This window comes from Oryx dammah, unplaced genomic scaffold (genome assembly GCF_014754425.2).
Source record: "Oryx dammah isolate SB20612 unplaced genomic scaffold, SCBI_Odam_1.1 HiC_scaffold_7, whole genome shotgun sequence".
NCBI classification, from domain to species: Eukaryota; Metazoa; Chordata; class Mammalia; order Artiodactyla; family Bovidae; genus Oryx; species Oryx dammah.
Window position 1 is genome coordinate 19,764,957 of NW_024070191.1, and position 24,408 is coordinate 19,789,364.

Below are 24,408 nucleotides of genomic sequence, written 5' to 3' on the forward strand. Positions count from 1 at the left end.
ATCAGTAGCTTCTGAAGACATTATGGGAGAAAATGGAGATGCGTAGATGAGTAATTATGTGTGTTCATGGAAGCTAAGGGTCCAAGTGGAAAGAACAGAATATAGGTTCTAGAGCATACTCTGTCACTGACCAAGTGACCCTAGATAAACTTTTTGAAGAGCTTTTATTCTCTCATTTTCAAAGAGGTTTTTGTTGGGGTTCTTTTTTAGCCATGAGTAGGAAAAACTATGGCACATGTGAAGTTGCTATAACATGAGTGATACTCAGTTTACCTCAGCTCTCTTAGCTGTGGTAGAAAGGTCCATTCTGCTTTTGAGCCCCTAGGCTGACATCTAATAATGATTCCAGGAGATTTCTGGATAAGAATTTGTTTAATGAGGTAATTCCCTAGTGGTCCAGTAGTTATGACTCTGTGGTGTCACTCCTTAGGGTCTAGGTTTGATACCTGGTCAGGAACTGAATTCCTGCTTAATGAAGTTTGTTCAGGCTTAAATAAATTTATATTTTTACCACTTTAAAGCTTATTTAAACTAGATGAGTCACTCTAGTTTTGAAACCAAACTTCCCTAAACTCAGGGCATTCATGATTTTAAAATATCACTTAAAAATTAGCTCACATTCATTTTTTTGTCTTAACTGGCATTTTGTGTCTCCTTAATAAGACATGAGTCATGAAGAAGGGGTGATTTGTTAATATTGCTTGAGGGTAACTGGTCACTAGGAGTTTGTGCTCACTCTACCCACCCCCACCCCCACCACCTCCCTGCCTGTCCTGGGAATCCGTGACTTTTAGGCCCTGGCACACACTCCGTTGATTTTTAGCATGGCTTGTTGAAAACTGGAGTTGGTCAAGACAGGTTTAAGAACTGAGGTAAACAGGCATATTGGTATGAAATTTTATGATTCCCTGGTTAGGAGTTGGGCTGTGTTTAATACTTGCTGGAGCTGAGCTGTCAGAGGCTAAAATTTCTTCTAGCGTCCTTGTTTTTGTCTCCTCTAGTTTTGGGATTTCCCTACAAACTTCCCTGAAAAAGAGAACTTTTCAGGGTCGGTCAGCTGTGAAAGTAAAAAAGTGACAGTGTTAGTCGCTCAGTCGTGTCCGACTCTGTGAGACTCCATGTACTGTAGCCCACCAGGCTGCTCTGTCCGTGGGATTTCCCAGGCAAGGATACTGGACCGCGTTGTCATTCCCTTCTCCAGGGGATCTTCCGACCCCTGGAAGCCACCAGGGCAGCCCTTTGCCCTGGAGAGGAAGCCTTTATTATGGAGAATGCTCTGGGGGCATTCTAAAATGGTTTCTTCCCCCTCCCTCTGCCACAGGCACCAGATGACTTTTCTTGGCTCTTCCCTGTGAGAACCTGGTGGGGTCCCTGAGCATAAAGCCCCCCAAAACTGCAGCCCCAGATGTTTCACTCTCACACTGGCCCTCCCTCAGCTCTCCAGCCATTCATTCAAATTACCACTTACAGGTTCTTGCCAGTTTCTGATTCTAGAGGCTTCTGCTCCAGGGAAGCTAAACCCAGGTGTGAGTTCTTTGGGTTCCCTGTCTAAAGTTTGTCCTGAGACCTAAAGGCTCTGCTGTCTCCAGGAAACGTCACTGATTTTTAGTTTGCTCAGGTTCTTTTTTTCTTATTGTAGGGACATCTGAGCTCTTTAGATATCTGCCCTTTCTTTTAAAAACTGTATGGTTTTTAAAACAGTATGGTAAAAGTACATTGTTTCTCCAAGGGAAATAAGTATTTTAATCCCTTTATCTCACTGAGTGTTGATATTTTATTATAATTATATGTTAAAACATAGAAACATAAATTTAGACCTAAATTCCATAGGTCTATAGTTCTTAACCAATTTTTGTTTACAAATGTATTTTATAGATATAATGCATTTGTAAATTACATTAAACTCTACAAAAATACTAAAACTTTAATCAGCTGTATCACTTTAGGGTCATGTGATTGAACAGAACAGTTTTGATAAGCTTCACAGAAGGAAGATATAGTTGGTTTTGATGCTGTACTTCTCTGTTTATGTATTTTAACTTCAATAATACTTCTGCAGAAAAGTTCTGTTCAGTATAGAGTTATATAAAATAATACAGTTACCATAAAAATTCCTTTTTCCTATTTATGATCATCAAACAAAAGCTCTACTAGGATGTAATTTTTCAATACTGATTTTGATGAGGTTCTTTTGATAATTCTTTAAGGCATTATATTCACATGGAGAGATGTGTCCAATGTAATGTTATTAAAACTTTTAATTATTAAAAGAATAAGTAGATAGTAAACATTACTGTCTAATTATTATTTTGAGTCAAGAATAGGAAAAATGTTATCTTTGTGCAAATTTATCATGTAAATATATGGTATCGTGTACCTTATAACTAATGACCTTATAACTAATGACCTAGGCAAATGACCTACATTCAAATGTATCACTTTATGAATATAAAATATGTCTTCCTTTGAATTCAGCTTGCATTCCTCTAACACAAAGAATTCTATGAGACTCAAGTAAGTTTTTTCAACCCATTTATTTAATTTTGAAACTTTATTTGAACATTAGGCATAATGTTATAATAGTCTTTGTGCTAGACACATATTCCATAAACAACAAAAATGAAGTCAAAGAATCCCATGGCAGTAACTGATGAGAAGGCAGCTATTCTTATGATTTGGAATTTGTCCGTGTTTGTAGTTTGTTTTCAAAATAACATTTGTCTTGAAGGTGACTGACAATGCATACACTGATCTCAGACTGAGAAAAATGTATATTTTTGCTGAGTTTTGAAATCAGGTTAATTGGGTGTGACCTATGGGGTCAGGAAGCAACAGTTAGAAATGGACATGGCACAACAGACTGGTTCCAAATAGGAAAAGGAGTATGTCAAGGCTGTATATTGTCACCCTGCTTATTTAACTTCTATGCAGAGTACATCATGAGAAATACTGGACTGGAAGAAGCACAAGCTGGAATGAAGATTGCCAGGAGAAATATCAAGAACCTCAGATATGCAGATGACACCCACCCTTATGGCAGAAAGTGAAGAGGAACTAAAAAGCCTCTTGATGAAAGTGAAAGTGGAGAGTGAAAAAGTTGGCTTAAAGCTCAACATTCAGAAAACGAAGGTCATGGCATCTAGTCCCATCACTTCATGGCAAATAGATGGGGAAATAGTGGATACAGTGTCAGACTTTATTTTTGGGGGCTCCAGAATCACTGCAGATGGTGACTGCAGCCATGAAATTAAAAGACGCTTACTCCTTGGAAGAAAAGTTATGACCAATCTAGATAGCATATTGAAAAGCAGAGACATTACTTTGCCAACAAAGTCTGTCTAGTCAAGGCAATGGTTTTTCCAGTAGTCATGTATGGATGTGAGAGTTGGACCATAAAGAAACCTGAATGCCAAACAATTAATATTTTTGAACTGTGGTGTTGGAGAAGACTCTTGAGGAGATCCAACCAGTTGATCCTAAAGGAAATCAGTCCTGAATATTCATTGGAAGGACTGATGCTGAAGCTAAAGCTCCAATACTTTGGCCACCTGATGTGAAGAACTGACTCATTGGAAAAGACCCTGATGCTGGGAAAGATTGAGGGCAGGAGGAGAACAGGATGACAAGAGATGAGCTGGTTGGATGGCATCACCAACTCTATGGACATGAGTTTGAGTAAGCTCCTGGAGTTGGTGATGGACAAGGAAGCCTGGCGTGCTGCAGTCAATGGGGTTTCAAAGAGTTGGACATGAGTAAGCGACTGAACTGACACAGGGCTACTTAAGATGATGGGTCCTGGTGAAGAGTCCTAACAAAACATGGTTCACAGAAGGAGGACATGGCAGCCCACTCCAGTATTCCCTAGAGAACCCCATGGATGAGCAGTGTGAAAAGACACAAAGATATGACTACAAAAGATGAAGCATCCAGGTTGGAAGGTGTCCAATATGCTACTGGGTAAAAGTGGAGGGCAATTATTGATAGCTTCAGATAGAATGAAGCAGCTGGGCCAAAGGAGAAATGACACTCAATTGTGAATGTTTCTAGTGGTGAAAGTAAAATTCGGTGCTGTCAAGAACAGTATTGTATAAGAACCTGGAATGTTAGGTCCTTGAATCAAGGTAAATTTGATGTGGTCAAGCAGGAGATGGCAAGATTGAGCATTGACATCGTAGGAATCAGTGAACTAAAATGGATGGAATGGATAAATTTAACTCAGATGACCATTATATCTACTACTATGGACAAGAATTCCTTAGAAAAAATGGAGTAGTCCTCATAGTCTACAAGAGAATCCAAAATGCAGTACTTGGGTGCAATCTCAAAAATGACAAATTATCTTGGTTCATTTCCCAGGCAAACCTTCAACATCACAGTAATCCAAGTCAATGCCCCAACCACTAATACCAAAGAAACTGAAGTTGACTGGTTCTTTGAAGACCTACAAGACCTTCTAGAACTAACACCAAAAAAAGATGTCCTTTTTCTCATAGAGATTAGAATGCAACAGCAGGAAGTTAAGAGATCTCTAGAATAACAGGCAAATTTGGCCTTCGAGTACAAAATGAAACAGGGCAAAGGCTAACAGAGTTTTGTCAAGAGAACACACTGGTCATAGCAAACAGCCTTTTCCAATGACACAAGAAATGACTCCACATATGGGCATCACCAAATGGTCAATACCAAAATCAGATTTATTATGTTCTTTGCAGCCAATTATGGATAAGCTCTATACAGTAAGCAGAAACAAGACCTGGAACTGACTGTGGCTCAGATAATCAGCTCCTTGTTGCAAAATTCAGACTTAAATTGAAGAAAGTGGGTAAAACCACTAGGTCATTCAGGTATGACCTAAATCAAATCCCCTATGATTATACAGTTAAGGTGATGAATAGCTTTAAGGGATTAGACAGAGTGCCTGAACAGAGGTTTGTACAGGAGGCAGTGACCAAAACCATCCCAAGGAAGAGAAATGCAAGAAGACAAAGCTGTTGTTTGAGAAAGCTTTATAAATAGGTGAAGAAAGACGAGAAGTGAAAAGCAAGAGAGAAAGAGAAAAATAAAGCCAACTGAACGCCGAGTTCCAGAAAATAGCAAGGAGAGATAAGAAGGCCTTCTTAAATGAATAATGCAAAGAAATAGAGGAAAACAATAGAATGAGAAAGACTAGAGAGCTCTTTAAAAAAAATTGGAGATACCAAGGGCATATTTCATGCAAAGATGGACATGATGAAGAAGAGAAACAGTAAGGACCCAACAGAAAAAGAAGAGATTGAGAATAGGTAGCAAGAATACACAGAAGAAATAAGCAAAAAGTCTTAATGATCTGGATAACCACAATGGTGTTGTCACTAACCTAGAGCCAGACATCCTGGAGTGTAAAGTCAGATGGACCTTAGGAAGCATTACTGTGAACAAAGCTGGTGAGAGTGATAGAATTCCAGCTGAGATATTTCAAATCCTTAAAGATGATGCTGTTAAAATACTGCTCTCAATATGCCAGCAACTTTGGAAACTCAGCAATGGCCACAGGACTAGAAAAGATCAGTTCTCATTCTAATCCCAAAGAAGGGCAATGTCTGATGAGATGGATGAAACTGGAGCCAATTATACAGAGTGAAGTAAGCCAGAAAGAAAAACACCAATACAGTATACTAACACATATATATGGAATTTAGAAAGATGGCAATGATGACCCTGTATGTAGGACAGCAAAAAAGACACAGATGTGTATAATGGACTTTTGGACTCAGTGGGAAAGGGAGAGGGTGAGATGACTTGGGAGAATGGTATTGAAACATGTATAATATCAGGTAAGAATTGAATTGCCAGTCTATGTCCGATGCAGGATATGGCACGCTTGGGGCTGGTACGCGGGGATGACCCAGAGAGATGTTGTGGGGACGGGGGGGTGGGAGGGGGGTTCAGGTTTGGGAATGCATGTACACCCATGGTGGATTCATGTCAATGTATGGCAAAACCAATACAGAATTGTAAAGTAAAATAATAAATAAATAAATTTAAAAAAAATTAAAAATAAATAAATAAATAAATAAAATATATTATTCCTATTTGAAAAAAAAAAAAGAATGTACAAACTACACTGCAATTGTGCTCATTTCACATGCTAGCAAAGTTATGGTTAGAATCCTTCAAGCTAGGCTTCAGCAGTACAAGAACTGAGAACTTCCAGATGTACAAGCTGGATTTAGTGAAGGACGAAGAACCAGAGATTAAATTGCCAGCATCTGAAATTTATAGAGAGATTATAGAGAAAGCAAGAAAATTCTAGAAAAACATCCACTTCTGCTTCATTTACTGCACGAAACCTTTGGCTGTGTGGATCACAACAAACTGTGATATTAAAATTCTTAGATATGGGAATACCAGACCACCTTACCTGTCTCCTGAGAAACCTGTATGCAGGTCAAGAAAGCAACAGTTAGAACTGGATATGGAACAACAGACTTGTTCAAAATTGGGAAAGGAGTATGTCAAGGCTGTATGTTGTCACCATACTTATTTAACATATTCTGTTTACATCATGTGAATGCCAGGCTAGATGAATCACATGCTGGAATCAAGATTGCTGGGAGAAATATCAACCACTTCAGATACACAGATAATACCACCCTTATGGCAGAGAGTGAAGAGGAACTAAAGAGCCTCTTGATGAGGATGAAAGAAGAGAGTGAAAAGTCTGGCTTGAAACTCAGCATTCAAAAAACTGAGATCACGACATCCGGTCCTACCACTTCATGGAAGATAGAAAGGGAAAGGTGGAAACATGACAACTTTTATTTTCTTGGGCTCCAAAATCACTGTGGACAGTGACTGAAACTGTGAAATTAAAAGATGCTTGCTCCTCGGAAGGAAAGCTATGGCAAACTGAAACAATATACTGAAAAGCAGAGACATCAGTTTGCCAACAAAGGTTTGTATAGTGAAAGCTATGGTTTTTTCCAGTAGTCCTGTACAAACGTGAGATTTGGACCATAAAGAAAGCTGAGCATCAAAGAATTGATGCTTTCAAACTGTGGTGCTGGAGCAGACTCTTGAGAGTCGTTGGACAGCAAAGAGATCCAACCAGTCTTTCCTAAAGGAAATCAACCCTGAATATTCACTGGAAGAACTAATGCTGAAGCTGAAACTCCAATATTTTCCAATGAGTTTGGAAAATACCCTGATGCTGGGAAAGACTGAAGACAAAAGGAGAAGGGGCTGGCAGAGGATGAGATGGTTAGATAGCATCACTGACTTAATGGGCATGAATTTGAGCAAACTCCAGGAAATAGTGGAGGAAAGAATAGCCTGGTTTGCTTTAGTCCATGGGATTGCGAAGAGTTGGACATGACTTAACGACTGGACAACAAAAACATATAGAAGCAGATCCAAAGAAAATACAGTGAGTTCTGATGTTAGTCTCCAGGTCTTCTCCTAGAATCTGGTGACCTAGTCTGGTCACAGAGTAGCCTTCATGTTGGTCTAGCCTGGGTTGATGTCTGCGATCCTATTCTTGGCTCAAGCTGCCTGGCCAGCATTTGTGCTGCCAGCTTCATTGCCTGTTACTATTGCTGTTACACTGCTACTTTCTTTTCTGCTTTCTTTTGTCAATCACTGTGCACTATTCCTGGGTTCTCTCTACCAGGCATTACTGTTCTGTGGTGCCAGTGGGCATGGCAAGGACATTTTGACCATCTCTTGATAGAAAGTAGGATCCCTCCCTCTTTGAGCACCATGAAGTGCCCATGAAATATAAACTAAACACTTTTCCCCAAAAGAATCAGATCTAAAAATTAGCTCAATAGTGGTTTTTTTTTTACATGTCCTATTGGAACTGGAATGTGATTAAATAAATGAGATTTAAAAATATGTAAAACTCTGACAGGTATAGAAGATGAAAGTCATTCCTTTGTTCTGATCCCATGCCCGAGACCCCTTTCCTCTATTATACTTCTCAGGAAATAAATCACTTTTTAGATGGTCAAAGGGATCTACAGAAATTGCTAACATCACTATAGACAGAGCTGAAGTGAGCAGTAAGGGATTGCTGCTTTTACTTGGTGGGTATCTTTTCCTCCTCTGCTTTGTCTTTGAAGCTAGAGATAAGCGATCTAGGGAAAAGGATTAAGAAAAACAAATCACTTAAACATAGAGTCTTTCCTCAAGGTTATACAGTATGAAAGAGATCATGAGTATTAGTGGAAGATATTGAGATTAATAAAAGATTAATAGTAATGAGAATATTATAGAAAGCAGACCTATCTTACAAAAAGGAAAAGATTAATCTTCCATATGTTATGTACGCTGTTACAATAACCCCAATTGTTTTTCATTTGACTTCTCTTTTTCTTTTGTAATGTCCTAGATGGAAAGAGGAATGAGTTATCTGACAAATTTAGATTCTGCAAACTTGTGCACTGAGAAGAGTACCATTGAAATACACTCTTAAGAAAGATTTTCAACATACAAATATGTCATTTCCTTTCTTCTGGTGCTGTGCTGAAATATTATGTGATAAAGGTTTTAGGTTTCAATTGTTACAAGAGGGAAGTGGATAAATCAGTGCTGCTGTCTTTAGGACATATGGTAAAAGAAATTTTACTTGTGTTTTCTCCCAAATTGCTTCTGTTGAATATATGGTCTACTCTGTGTATTTTTGTGTGTCTACATGTGTGTGTGTATGTTGTATGAGAGAGCTGTTTACATATGTGATCAGTAATTTTTGGTACAATTTTTTATCCTATCACTAATAACTCATTTTGATTGTTTCAATGATAAATAGAGATTTCTGCTACATTTTCTGTGGGTGAAAAATGTATATATGTGCACAAATATATATGACATATATATGATATATATTTTATAAGTTGAACTAGCAAGAAATTTGGGGCGTATAAATGTGCATATTTTGTTGCAAATTATTGGCTTTACTCAATGTGATTAAATATATCTTAGTCTAATCTTAGTTTTTACATAATACTTTTGACTTTAATACTTTTATTACCTCTATTGCTCATATAACAAATATTGGTTGGGCATCTCCTGTGTGCACTTTCTAGATGTAAGGAAGGGACATAAGTCTCTGTCTTTAGGAAAATCAAGATCTAAGGCAAATTGGCATAATATAATTTGAGCACCATAAAAGTGGTATGCAATTGCTATATGTAAATACTATGAGAATACAGGAGAGGCCAAAATTACTTCAAGAGGAGAAAGAAGAATCTTCACGGAGCTGTTAGAATTTACATTCATCTCGAAGAATGGTTAAGATTTACACAGATAAAATGCGATTAGCATTCTCATTAGCCATGTGAAAATAGTGATAGAAAAGTCATAAAACTGAGATTATAAATGTTTTATACAGGAATTATGAGCTGTTTTTCTGGTTGTACACTGCTTACCTTCAGGTCCCAACTTCCCTGTTCACTAGTTGTATACCATTAACTGGATACTTAAATATTTTAGGTCTTGGTTTCCCAGCTTATAAAATTGAGAACATACCTCATGGTGCTGTTGTGAGGATAAAATAAGAAAACTTCATATTAAAAAAAAGTGATGGTTTAAAATAATGGTGATTCATTTATTTGTGGTTGTCTATGTATCAGACAATTTATAAAAAATTATTTTTAATCCTCATAATAATTTAAAAATTCATATTATAACCATATATATCTGTGTGTATATAGATATATATCTGAGATATCATTTAGCTCTCACTAAAATCTAAATGATTCTAAAATAAACATTGTTACTGAACAGTGGTGAATTTGGTTTAAAACATAAGTGACTAGAATCTCTGCAAATGTGTACAGTCTTTTTAAAGAGAAGTCAGACAGTGGATACTAAGAAGTTTGAGATAGTATTCCTGTTATCTGATAGTTCAACATATAATGAATTACCTAAAGAAACATTTAGGCTAAAAAGAAGAAACCTAAGTTATGCAAATATTTCCAGCAGCAGCATCTGTATCAGTAACACATTGCCCTTCAAAGAACAGGGAACATATCTTATTTTGAAGAATTATAAGAAAATGGCTGCATAAATAAGGTACATATATTCAATGAATTATTATGTGGCCCATCATTTTAAACTTGAAAAAAATAATTTCAAGTATAGAGATATTGATATGAATTTAAGGGAAATACATAAAACCAGATGATAACATACATTATAGTATCAATTTGTAATGTGGATGCACTCAATTTTTTCCTTTATTGGGGTGATGGAATGATAGAAATTTTGTCCCAACTTGTCTTCAGTAGTGTTACAATATTTTTATAATAAAAACAGGAATAAAGAAAAGTATGTTTCCAAACAGAATAATACTGAATTTCTTTCATTAAGGTTTTCCTGTTGTAGCTTCTATAAATTTTTCACCCTCTTCATGAAGAGCTGATACTGCAGAGAGGCGTTTCACTTCTCATGAGAACGTGCTTTAATAGATTACATACACTCAGAAGATTTCACAGTTCTTTGTCAGTGCATTGGCATTTGATAGGAAGCTGTGACATGTGAGGTTGCTTTTTCTTTTAACTTTGGAAAAAGCAGTTAAAGGCTCATTTGGATTGTGTGAATTGTCTGCTGGCTTCTAAAAAGCCTCACATGTGTATGTTTTCCAACATTCCTAAACAAACAGCACTGATAGAGTAAGGAACTGAAGGAATCCAGTAAGTCTAACAAATCCGTCTGAGGCAAAAGTGGGAACCTCGGGGGTGAGATTTTTTTGTTTCGGTTTCCTGTTGACACAGGATTCAAAGAAAAACCTTTCATTTACCAATAGATAGCAGAAGAGGTTTTTACATTTCTTCATTTCACTAATGCAAACTTTCCTTGAAGCATGACTCCAGGTATAAAATCCAGTCATCTTGCAAACTATTTTGTCTTTCATTTATTTGTGGAATTTCTCCTAATGTTCTTATGTACATGATGAACACCAGTGACAGGAACTCTATTCATTGAACCAAAGAGATAAAAACCACTGAATCATGACTCTAACTTGTGTGAGAAGAGACAAACAATAGACAAGATAAATAAGGGAAATGTATTTCATGTTGGATGGTCATAAGTTGGGGGTGGGGGGCAGATCAAGGCAAGAAAGAGAAAAGGAAGTGAAAGAGGTAGGTTGCCATTTCAGATCTGATGCTGAAGAAAAGTCTGTCTGAGTGAGTGAGATGGGAATGTATTTATAGGATTTCAGCAGAGTGATACATCTGACTTACTTTTTTTTATTTTTTATTTTATTTTATTTTTTTTTTCAGTTTTGGTCATTGTTTTTATTTTTCATTTTTTTTTATTTTACTTTACAATTCTGTATTGGTTTTGCCATACATTGACATGATTAATTAATTTATTTTAATTAGAGGCTAATTACTTTACAATATTGTAGTGGTTTTTGCCATACATATACATGAATCAACCATGGGTGTACATGTGTTCCCCATCCTGAACTCCCCTCCCACCTCCCTTCCCATTCCATCCCTCAGGGTCATCCCAGTGAACCAGCCCTGAGCGCCCTGTCTCATGCATTGAACCTGGACTGTCGATCTATTTCACATATGGTAATATACATGTTTCAATGCTATTCTCTCAAATCATCTCACCCTCACCTTCTACCACAGAATCCAAAAGCCTATTCTTTATATCTGGTTCTCTTTTGCTGTTTTGCATATAGGGTCATCATTACCATCTTTCTAAATTCCATATATATGCATTAATATACTGTATTTTCTTTCTGACTTACTTCATTCTGTATAATAGGCTCCAGTTTCATCCACCTCATTAGAACTGATTCAAATGCATTCTTTTAAATAGCTGAGTAATATCCATTGTGTGTATGTACCACAGCTTTATTATCCATTTGTCTGTGCTGATGGACATCTAGGTTGCTTCCATGTCCGAGCTATTGTAAACAGTGCTGCAATGAACATTGGGGTACATGTGTCTCTTTCAGTTCTGGTTTCCACGGTGTGTATGCCCAACAGTGGGATTGCTGGGTCATATGGCAGTTCTATTTCCAGTTTTTTAAGGAATCTCCACACTGTTCTCCATAGTGGCTGAACTAGTTTGCATTCCCACCAACAGTGTAAGGGGGTTCCCTTTTCTCCATACCCTCTCCAGCATTTATTGTTTGTAGACTTTTTGATAGTAGCCATTCTGACTGGCATGAGATGGTACCTCATTGTGGTTTTGGTGTGCATTTTTCTGATAATGAGAGATGTTGAGTGTCTTTTCATGTGTTTGTTAGCCATCTGTATGTCTTCTTTGGAGAAATGTCTATTTAGTTCTTTGGCCCATTTTTTGATTGGGTTGTTTATTTTTCTGGAATTGAGCTGCATGAGCTGCTTGTATATTTTTGAGATTAATTCTTTGTCAGTTGCTTTGTTTGCTATTATTTTCTCCCATTCTGAAGGCTGTCTTTTCACCTTGCTTATAGTTTCCTTCATTGTGCAAAAACTTTTAAGTTTAATTAGGTCCCATTTGTTTATTTTTGCTTTTATTTCCATTACTCTGGGAGGTGGGTCATAGAGGATCCTGCTGTGATTTATGTCAGAGAGTGTTTTGCCTATGTTTTCCTCTAGGAGTTTTATAGTTTCTGGTCTTACATTTAGATCTTTAATCCATTTTGAGTTTATTTTTGTGTATGGTGTTAGAAAGTGTTCTCGTTTCATTCTTTTACAAGTGTTTGACCAGTTTTCCCAGTACCACTTGTTAAAGAGATTGTCTTTCCTCCATTGTATATTCTTGCCTCCTTTATCAGAGATAAGGTGTCCATAGGTGTGTGGATTTATCTCTGGGCTTTCTATTTTGTTCCATTGATCTATATTTCTGTCTTTGTGCCAATACCATACTGTCTTGATGACTGTAGCTTTGTAGTATAGTCTGAAGTCAGGTTGATTCCTCCAGTTCCATTCTTCTTTCTCAAGATTGCTTTGGCTATTTGAGGTTTTTTTTTGTTTGTTTGTTTGTTTGTTTTGTATTTCCATACAAATTGTGAAGTTATTTGTTCCAGTTCTCTGAAAAATTCTGCTGGTAGCTTGATAGGTATTGCATTGAATCTATAGATTGCTTTGGGTAGTATACTCATTTTCACTATATTGATTCTTCTGATCCATGAACATGTATATTTCTCCATATATTTGTGTCATCTTTGACTTCTTTCATCAGTGTTTTATAGTTTTCTGTAAATAGGTCTTTTGTTTCTTTAGGTAGATTTATTCCTAAGTATTTTATTCTTTTCATTGCAATGGTGGATGGAATTGTTTCCTTAATTTCTCTTTCTGTTTTCTCATTGTTAGTGTACAGGATTGCAAGGGATTTCTGTGTGTTAATTTTATATCCTGCAACTTTACTATATTCACTGATTAGCTCTAGTAATTTTCTGGTTGTGTCTTTAGGGTTTGCTATGTAAAGGATCATGTCATCTGCAAACAGTGAGAGTTTTACTTCTTTTCCAATCTGGATTCCTTTTATTTCTTTTTCTCCTCTGATTGCTGTGGCTAATACTTCCAAAACTATGTTGAATAGTAGTGGTGAAAGTGGGCACCCTAGTCTTCTTCCTGACTTTAGGGGAAATGCTTTCAATTTTCCACCATTAAGGATAATGTTTGCTGTGAGTTTATCATATATGGCTTTTATTATGTTGAGGTATGTTCCTTCTATGCCTGCTTTCTGGAGGGTTTTTATCATAAATGGATGTTGAATTTTGTCAAAGGCTTTCTCTGCCTCTATTGAGATAATCATATGGTTTTTATCTTTCAATTTGCTAATGTGGTGTATCACATTGATTGATTTGCAAATATTGAAGAATCCTTGCATCCCTGGGATAAAAGCCACTTAGTCATGATGTCAATCTGACTTACTTTTGAAGAGGACCATTCTAGAAGCTGTGTGGAAAATAAAATGGAGGGATTAACATGAAGCTGAGAGACCTATGAAAAAGTGAAAGTGAAAGTCACTCAGTCGTGTCTGACTCTTTGTGACTCCATGGACTATACAGTCCATGGAATTCTCCAAGCCAGGATTATGGAGGGGGTAGCCTTTCCCTTCTCCAGGGAATCTTCTCAACCCAGGCATCAAACCCAGGTCTCCCATATTGTAGGCGGATTCTTTACCAGTTGAGCCACCAGGGAAGCCCAAGAATACTGGGTCTTCCCAACCTAGGAATTGAACTAGAGTCTCCTGCATTGCAGGTAGGATTCTTTACCAACTGAGCTATCAGGGAAGCCAGAGAGACCTATTGGGAGCTATTAAATTAGCCCAGGATTGTAATAACAAACAGATAACATAAATGGGTGGCATGCCAACATTAGAAACCCTGGAAGAAGAATAGTTAGGTTGATGTGGAAAGTACCGCATTGTAGCTAGCTGTATTATATCTATCTATCTATCTATCTCTTTATTTATAAATCTGATTCTGAGACATGAGATCTGAGCTGGGTGTATTGGCTTAGTCAGCATGTAGGTAGTAGTTCATGCCATTCAAGCCATGGAAATAAATAAGCTTCTCAGGACAATTTTGGAGACTGAGAACAAAAGAAAGTAGTAATAGAAAATGCCAGCAATCTTATGGCAGCATCATCTATGATTAATTTAATCTTTTTTTTCAATGCAAAAAAGTATACTTCATGATTAACCAACCCTTGTTATAAACCACTCCAGAGAACAAACAGAACTCATTGTTCACCAGAGTAACCAGAGGGGATTCTTTTTCATTCATCGCTCCACTCAACAGACTTTAGTGTTCATCTCACTTTCAGCTCTCTGTACCTATGTTGTCCACATGTGGTCATTCAGTCTAACCCACTTGTAGACATTTATTAGAGGGTTTTCTTTTTCAGAGATTTTAAATCTACCCAAAGAAATCATAGTTTGAAATCCATAGTTTAAAAGATATCAACCTAGATGTCCATCAGCAGATGAATGGATAAGAAAGCTGTGGTACATATACACAATGGAGTATTACTCAGCCATTAAAAAGAATACATTTGAATCAGTTCTGATGAGATGGATGAAACTGGAGCCGATTATACAGAGTGAAGTAAGCCAGAAAGAAAAACACCAATACAGTATACTAACACATATATATGGAATTTAGAAAGATGGCAATGATGACCCTGTATGCAGGACAGCAAAAAAGACACAGATGTGTATAGCGGACTTTTGGACTCAGAGGGAGAGGGAGAGGCTGAGATGATTTGGGAGAATGGCATTGAAACATGTATAATATCATGTAAGAATCGAATCGCCAGTCTATGTCTGATGCAGGATACGGCATGCTTGGGGCTGATACACGGGGATGACCAGAGAGATGTTGTGGGGAGGGGGGTGGGAGGGGGGTTCATGTTTGGGAACGCATGTACACCTGTGGTGGATTCATGTCAATGTATGGCAAAACCAATACAGAATTGTAAAGTAAAATAAAAAATAAATAAATATAAAAATATAAATAAAAAATAAAAGATATATATTATCATCTAAAGCCCATAAAAGATAGATCCAAGTATAGAGGCCTAAAGAAAAACAAAACTGAACTTAGTCTCTGTTCAGTTCAGTTCAGTTCAGTCGCTCAGTTGTGTCCGACTCTTTGCGACCCCATGAATCGCAGCACGCCAGGCCTCCCTGTCCATCACCATCTCCCAGAGTTCACTCAGACTCATGTCCATCGAGTCCATGATGCCAGTGCCCAAATATTCAACAAGTATATATCAAGTGTACTCTATACTCCAGATTGCTTTAGGCTCTGCCAACATACTATTGAACAAAACTAGACATGGTCCCACCTCTTCTGTAGCTCACAGTCTAGCGAGATTTATCAGATTTAAAATTTTTTAAATTTTGCAAAAATATTTTTTACAAAGAAATTCCCATCTAGAAGACTGACTAATATAAGGATGTTTCATTTGTGTAAGTGAAAATGGAGTCATAATATCTCAGCTACTGGGACCAGAACCAGAGTCAAACACATTGAGAAGGGACTTGTGAGCAGACTGACAGGGAAATATTTCTAGGTACATAGCAGGGGTACCTAAATGTATAAAAATATACTTGGCTGTTGAGTTGTTAAGACTCTGGGCTTCCAATCCAGGGAACATAGGTTTGTTCCCTAGTCAGAGAGCTAAGATCCTGCATGCCATGGGATACAGCAAAAAAAAAAAAGTAGACTTTGTGAGCCCATCCTTTATAAACTGAGTTCAAATGTTAAAAGCTTTGCCAGAGTCCCAATGCTTTGAACTGTAGTTTTAAAAAGAATTTAGCTGTTTCACTGTCATCTCATTCTTGAAAGTAATGTTTTTGATTTTTTCCCATGGCAAGTTAAAAACTATCATCCAAATCAAATAATAGAGTGAATTAAAAAGGCGGGAAATGGCAGGAGAGTCTGGGTCTGAATTAATCAGTTTGGTTTCCTATAATAGTGTTTGCCGATAATTGTTTATTTAGTTTTACCTCTGCCTAAGCAGTGTTCTTGCCTGGAGAATCCTGGGACAGGGGAGCCTGGTGGCCTGCCATCTATGGGGTCGCAGAGTTGGACACGACTGAAGTGACTTAGCAGCAGCAGCAGCAAGAAAAGGGGATGTCGTTCTAACTTCCCCCTCTGCCAGCTTCCTCCACAGTGACTGAAGCATTTAAAGAATACACTCCTTGGTTAGATCGACCAGACTTACAAAAAAGTAAAACCGATTTACAGAATGATGTATGTACAAACTGCAAAATAAAATAACTCCTTGGAAATATATTTTTTTAATATATTGACAGGAGTTGCCACATCCTTATTTTCAGTACCTCTTCCCAAAGCAGGGTGAACATTTGCATATGAATGATTGCCCATTTTCTGGAGGAGATAAGAGTTCAGTGTCCTGAAGTTACCAGGGTACACAGTTGCAACTTCAGCTGTGTTAAATCCATAACTCAGCATTAGAGAAAATAAACAATGATCAGAAGATGTTGGCTTTATGCTAAACTTATCAATCAAATGAATTGAACTGTTTCCAAGAAAAGGTCATACAGTTTCTTTTGACAAATGTTCTTAAAGTTGTGGTCCTCAGACTGGCAGCAGCAGCATGACTAGAAAACTTGTCTGAATTGCAGATTGTTGTTGTTTAGTCTCTAAGTCGTGTCCAACTCTTCTGCGACCCCATGGACTGTAACCTGCCAGGCTCCTCTGTCCATGGGATTTCCTAAGCAGTAATACTAGAGTGGGTTGCCATTTCCTTCTCCAGGGGATCTTCCCTGATTGGGGATTGAACCCCACGTCTCTTGCCTTGGCAGGCAGATTCTTTACCACTGAACCACCAGGGAAGCCTGCAAGTTGTTGATCCCAACCCTAAATATCAGAAGTTTTGCAGGTAGGGACCATCAATCTGTTTTAAAGTAAGCCTTTTAAATGATTCTGATGCATCTTAAAGAGACATAGATATAGATTGGGTCATAAAATATGTGTGTGTATGCTCAGTTGTGTCCAGCTCTTTGCAATTGTGTTTTAAAAGGTTCAAGCACATATTTGAGGTGCTGCCAATGTATATAGTGAGGGAAGCCTTGATAGGAAAATGTATAAGAATATTTTTTTTAAAAAAGGGAAAGAAGGGAAAGGAAAGGAAAATAAATACTTAGTTTTTCCTGTGGCTCCTTATCTTATGACCAGACTTTGTTTTCTGTTTCTAAAGGGATAAACAGATGCCTTGGCAGAAGAAAATTTGGCTGATAAAGCTCTGATAAAAGATCATGGGAAATATTTGTTTCAGATTTTCAGCTACTACTTGTTCTAAGGGAAATTCTTTTTAACTTTTTAGCTAAACAGTTTTCTGCCAGTTGGGAATTTTTCCTTTTTTAGCTAAAGAGAGCAAAGTTACCTCTCACTCTAAAAAAACCCACATACTTCAATCACAAGTGTACATTTGTACATGGAAAAACTCATGAGTGGGTTCCATGTAAGTCTGCCTTTTAATGTTGAAATGAAAATTCATGGGTAGTTATAATATGTTGACATATATATGACAGAGATGTATGTAAATGTAATTAATTATACTTGTTCCCTGGCTAAAATTGGATTTTAACTGTAAATTTCAATGTGAAACATGATGCCAAAGGGCCCTAGCAATTCTGTGTGTGATTAACATGTTTTTCCATGTGTCTGATAGAAGTATGGCACAGTGGGATGACTTTCCTGATCAGCAAGAAGACGCTGACAGCTGTACAGAGTCTGTGAAGTTCGATGCTCGCTCAATGACAGCTTTGCTTCCTCCCCGTAAGTAGAATAAGGGAGGGTGCTCATGGACATTGTCCTTGGAGTTAGTGAGACTGTGTAAAATTATGGTCATGAGACTTACTCTATCTGCCTGGTTGGATCTCAGTCTTAGTCACCTGACAGATGGAATATCCCATCTTGCTTGTATTGTGGTTGTTCCTTCTCTTTTTTCCTTCATTTTCTCCCTTTTCCTTATTTTTAAAATTTTCTTTACCTAATTTTTTCCTCCTTTTTCTGTTCAATTCCTCATAGAACATTATTGAACACTACCTAAAATTTCATATTAATTTGCAACCTGAAAACAAAATTTCCTTCTTTTTTGCTAAACAACAAAATCAATGGCCATAGGAAAGAATGTTTTAATGGATGTTTTATTCACTTAACCAGAGAAACATCTTCTGCTAGTAAGATTCCTTCTATATTGAGTTAACTTTTCTACAATTAGCATCTCAACATATGAATTGCTGGTTCATATAAAGAGATAATACTAAAATATTAGTATATTCTGAAATATCCAGAGGATGGGCTTTACTGATCCATTCCAATGTTTAATCAAAGTGTGAATTTTGTTATTTCTTTTTTTTCAGCTTGTATTCATATCACAAGAGGCATCCAAATACAAAACTGTTGAGGTAGAATGAGAAAAGGAAATTTACATAATTACCATCAAAAGTAATGTTTTTCTTATTCCACTTAAAATCTGAAAATATATATATAATTATTAATATATGGTTGCTTGAGGAACTTTCTTTTCATCCAGAATGTTCACATTCCCATGTGAAACAGAAGAATAAAATTTATGTTTGTGTGTGTGTTCGTATGGTATCAGTATTAAAATTTATCAATGAATGCATCCAATGAGACAAGTATGGCTTGGAGAAGATAGTAACTTTGTCCTGGATGTTTAGTTAGTGGATAGATCAAATGTCCACAGCAATTTCTGTATTGACTTCTCCTTTTGACTGTCCCTTTTACTTCCTGCTGAATAAATGAGAACCTATTTCTTATTTCCTTTTTTATTCCAGTAGGTTTGATACTAACCATATAATTGGAGATTTTAAAAAGTTTTAATTAAGCAAGATGAGTAAGTTCTCTAACAGGAGGTTGGACTTTTGTTTTTTAGATCCTAAAAATGGCCCAACTCTTCAAGAGAGGATGAAGTCTTATAAAGCTGCACTGATCACCCTTTATCTCATTGTGTTTGTAGTTCTCGTGCCCATCATTGGCGTAGTGGCAGGTACAGTACTCTAGTTCTGAAACTCATCTAGTAAATTATTTACTGCAGAAGCAGAAAGAAGCATTAGTCTTTGGTATATGGCAAATTCGTAAGAATTTGAACTTCAGATCAAAAAATATTCCTCAAATTTATTTCCTGAAAAAAAAAACAGATTCTGCAAAGTTATTGCATAAAAAACTTTAAATAAATAGCCTAGACAATGGAACTTTAAGATAAAAATATGAATATGTAAAGGTAAGATGGAAAGAATTGACCGTTTCAGCAATGTTATCATCTGAAGTCCTGTGAAGTTCTAATGATGCATCATAAATTTCATGGTAAGCATTCTAGTTGCAAATGTGAAGATATAAACATGATTGTTTATATTAGCGATGCCTAAAATATAAAAACAAGCCAGTTGTTCTGGAAAAATACTTTTATTCCTAGTATTGAGAGCAGAAAGAAATATCCCTACAAGTCTTCAGAGGAAACCTCAGAAACTAATGACCTATCCCTCAGCAGTATTTGTCCTTTATATGGTCACATATTTCATGAGGGTTTTATTTAAAACCTCTCTAAAAATGAACTGATAGCATACTTTCAAACAAACAAACAAAAAAATAGAACACTTTGCTTGGGTCCTACATGATATTTTTCAGGTATATATTTGTTTTGAAGAGTTTGGCTTGAGTTGGGGATACATCTAAAGAGTTTATACTGGGAGGGATAGCTTGCATGTAACTTAAACAAATTTATAAACATTATTTCCCTCAGGACCATTTTTGAGGGATTTGATTGACATTTGAATTTATTTGCCTTGTAGCTCCCTTTTCCTCTGAGAGTGACAAAATGTCTAGACATATGCTTGAACAAGAGATAGGCTGGGAGGAAGATGTGTTTTTATGTGCATACTAATCAGTTTAACAAGGAAATGCTCCTACTATAATGCCATACCTCCTCTGTCAAAAGGATATTCCAAGACAGAACCAAAATTTTACTAAGGAAGAAATGATAATGAAAGCAACAATGACTGTAATATTTTTGTAACATTTTTGAGCATTTACTATGTTCAGGCCCTGGGCTATACATTTTCCACAGATTATCTTAAGACACCTCACAGTTACCCTTGGACAGACATATGCTTACCCTCATCATCCATAAAAGAAAACTGTTCAGTGATGGAATTGAAGTTTCTGCCATGACTCCTGACTCCTATCCTCTGTGGTCTACTATCTCCCAGTACAATCCGGTGTTTAGAACAAACTATGATTGGCCACTAAAAAATTAACTTGCTGTAACATTAGCCAGGAAAATATTTTCCATATGTAAAAGTCAAATACTATTTTGGATGTCAAAAACAAAAGCCAACCACAGCCCATCAACCAATCAAATCAACCACAGCCATTTAAATTAAAGAACCTGATGTGTCTGTCATTAAACAACAACTTCCTGATAAACCGGGTTAACTATGTGTTGTTTATGTTTATGCTTATCAGTTTGAAGTGCTTAACTGAAAGATGCATCATTGTTTGGGATCATTAGCTGTCAGCCAGTTAGAATTTGTGTAATTTCATCACTTTTATGGGACTTCCTTGGTGGTTCAGCTGGTAAAGTATCCACCTGCAACGAAGGATACCCTGGTTTGATTGCTGGGTTGGGAAGATCCATTGGAGAAGGAATAGGCTACCCACTCCAGTATTCTTGGGCTTCCCTGGTGGCTCAGCAGGTAAAGAATCTGCCTGCAATGTGGAAGGCCTGGGTTCGATCCTGGAGTTGGGAAGATCCTCTGGAGAAGGGAATGACTATCCACTCCAGTATTCTGGCCTGGGGAATTCCATGGATTGTATATAGTTCATGGGGTTGCAAGGAGTTGGACACAACTGAGTGACTCACTTTCATCACTTTTATGTAAACCGTGGCCTGCAGAACCAACCTCGGTGAATGCAACTTCTTTATACTTGGCCCATGCACAATGTGAACTGAAGTTTGAAAGTATCAGGGTTCTAACCAGGTTCAAAATCTCTGGGCTGTTACCAAATGCTACCAAGTCAACACAGTTGTTCTAGGGTTTACAATGATTGACCTAATGTAGTTTTGTTTCCTTAAACTATAGCATGTACTATTAACACTGATAAAAAGCTAAAAGTGTTCAAATCTTGCAAGTTCACATTAGCACCCCAATTCACCAGAATTTAGATCTCCTGTGTTTATCATACTTGAATAATAAACAATTGACTATCCATTTACAGCTGTAAGTTTTAGATCAGAATTTTTCCAAAAGAAAGCTAAAATACAATACATTAACTCTACATAATAAAAAAAACTTCAAATGTAGACAAAACATATCCCTGTAATGATAGAAATTATTCTGTTTTGGGAAGTATAAATCAGTAGATGAAATAAAATGTTGTGCATGAAAACTAAAGTTTCTTATGTATTGAAAAATATTTCTTAATTATAGTCTTCTCCACAAGCTACCTTTTTTCCAAGAAGCTACTACATTTCTATTACAATATAACAACATATAACAATGTCTCTGAAGAGTAAGATAAGGTTAAGCTTTCATGCATTGGAGAAGGAAATGGCAACCCACTCCAGTTTTCTTGCCTGGAGAATCCCAGGGACAGGGGAGCCTTGTGGGCTGCCGTCTATGGGGTCGCACAGAGTCGGACACGACTGAAGCGACTTAGCAGCAGCAGCAGCAGCAGCAAGCCTAAGGTTAATGTATATAAATTGCTGACAAACTGAAGATCCTTGAGCTCAAAATAATACAAATTTTTGGTAGAAGAAGGTATTGCCAACATGGAGGAGTATATGTGATCTGTAAGGTCAAATATAACCCTCTCCCTATTGTACAAGTCATAAAATTTGTCTCCTTTCAAATGTAAGATAGAAAAGTCACAAAATGCCATCTCTCTGATGATAATGAAAGAAATGAACATTTGAAAATATGAACTCTAGCATTCTATACCTAGATTTGCGATACTCGTATCTATATCATCTGTATCACAATTAAACGTTTTTAAGGAAAGTAAGGATTAGGTTAGGTTTCATTCAAGATTTGGGAAAACAGCAATATTGCATTTTTAAATCTGTAAGCAAAATATAGCCTTTATTATCAGCTCATGTTGAACTTGATATTGAAGAAAAATCTTTGGTCATATGACATTTTATCAAATCAAATCTTCCCTTTCTACACTATGAAGAGGTTTTGCTTTATCCCTATGAAATAAAAAGCATTTCTAGTGAAAGTAAAAATTGTATGGTTGAGTAATTAAATCAATATGCCTATTAAAATAAAGTACAGATACTATCTTTCTCATGGAGCACCCAACTTCCTCCCAATTTTTTATATTACATAATATTAACTCCCCCTTGTATCAGTATTGGGCATGCAGATATTGAATCCAAAATATTAATGATAATTGAAAAATGAAAAGTATCAAATGTGCCTTAGGTGCCAGGGAAAGATCTGAGCACTTTACATATATCAGCTCATTTAATTATTTAAACACTGACTAGTAGTATCCCCACTCCAGTACTCTTGCCTGGAAAATCCCATGGACGGCGGAGCCTGGAAGGCTGCAGTCCATGGAGTTGCTGAGGGGTCGGACACGACTGTGTGACTTCACTTTCACTTTTCACTTTCATGCAGTGGAGAAGGAAATGGCAACCCACTCCAGTGTTCTTGCCTGGAGAATCCCAGGGACGAAGGAGCCTGGTGGGCTGCCGTCTACAGGGTCGCATAGAGTTGGACATGACTGAAGCGACTTTGCAGCAGCAGCAGCAGTAGTATCCCATTTATAAGGTAGTGAAGTGATAGCCTGATTAATTTGCTCAAGGGCACAGTTTATGAAGGAAAGAGCAAGAATGGCTAATCCAGGCAGTTCCAGTCTAGAGCCTGTATTATTAACTGCTACCTGAAAAAGCAGTAATCATCATAAAAGAAAAATTTTAAGGGCTAACTTAGAGATAATTTTGCAAATATTGTTAGTTAGAGTTTCCGATTGTTAAAGTCAAATTCCATTCCCAGTCAGTCTTCTATTCCCAGAGTTGCTCGAACAGTGCTTTGTATACAGTAGGTACTCAATAAATAAATCATGGAACTGGCAAATGCATAAATGAAGCTTTCAATCCAAAACTTGCTCTCTACACTTAATAAATGTTATGAGATCCAACTAAGAAATATATTATTTTGTCCAAATTATTCATAAAATAATGTACATCAATATGGCCTCTGTTGTGGATTGCATCAAAATGTAGCCACATATTTTATTAAATCAAACAAGCTAATTTTAAAGAGAATATAACTAGGAACAAATAATATATATATTTTTTTAAATTGTGATTTAATTGAATATGTAGTTTAATACTTAATAAGAGCTACAATGACAGCCGTTATCAAACACCTTCAAGTGACAGTGGTGAAGACTCTGTAACTAAGATAATAACTTTCAAAGATAAGGCACTTTAATTTGAGTAGTTTTCATATGTGCCATCTGTGTGCTATGGGATTTACATGCCTTATCTCATTCATTCTCAGGACCACTGTAAGACAGTTATTACTTTTAGGTCTTTGGGGAAGCCTAAATAAGGAGAAGAAATATAACTTGCTCAGAGTAACCTAGTTAGTAACTAAGGAGTGGGGCTAGATTCCAGAATTGGGCAGCTTGTTCCTACATAAACACCAAGCTCTCATTTGTATAACAGGTACCCTGAGTTCAGGGTGGAATTCAGGGCTTTTCATGTGCTACTTATTGACAGGTCAGTTATTGCTGTTTATATAGATATACTTTTAAACCAGATGAAGTTACTCTTTACTGCTCAATAATGGTCAAATATGTAAAGTCTTATGTATTCAAATTAATATAGATAAAAGACTGATATATGTGTAGATAAAAGGTATAAATCATATAGATAGATATAGAGAGAGATGAAACAATCAAAT

General features: G+C 36.8%; 1 protein-coding gene across 4 annotated transcripts in view; it reads left to right on the forward strand.

Moving 5' to 3' along the window:
* The first annotated feature begins 690 nt into the window (after positions 1-690).
* MSR1 (macrophage scavenger receptor 1) overlaps positions 691-24,408 on the forward strand; it is an 87,484-nt gene continuing 63,766 nt past the window's right edge. For 2 of the 4 annotated variants that reach the window (XM_040243162.1, XM_040243164.1), the window contains exons 1-3: positions 8,506-8,589; positions 18,138-18,244; positions 19,368-19,481. In XM_040243162.1, coding sequence (XP_040099096.1) covers positions 18,142-18,244; positions 19,368-19,481 — 217 coding nt within the window. In that variant the 5' untranslated portion in view covers positions 8,506-8,589; positions 18,138-18,141. Of the gene's footprint in view, positions 873-8,505; positions 8,590-18,137; positions 18,245-19,367; positions 19,482-24,408 lie in introns of those variants that run through there. The other 2 variants (XM_040243163.1, XM_040243165.1) reach the window with 2 other exon arrangements.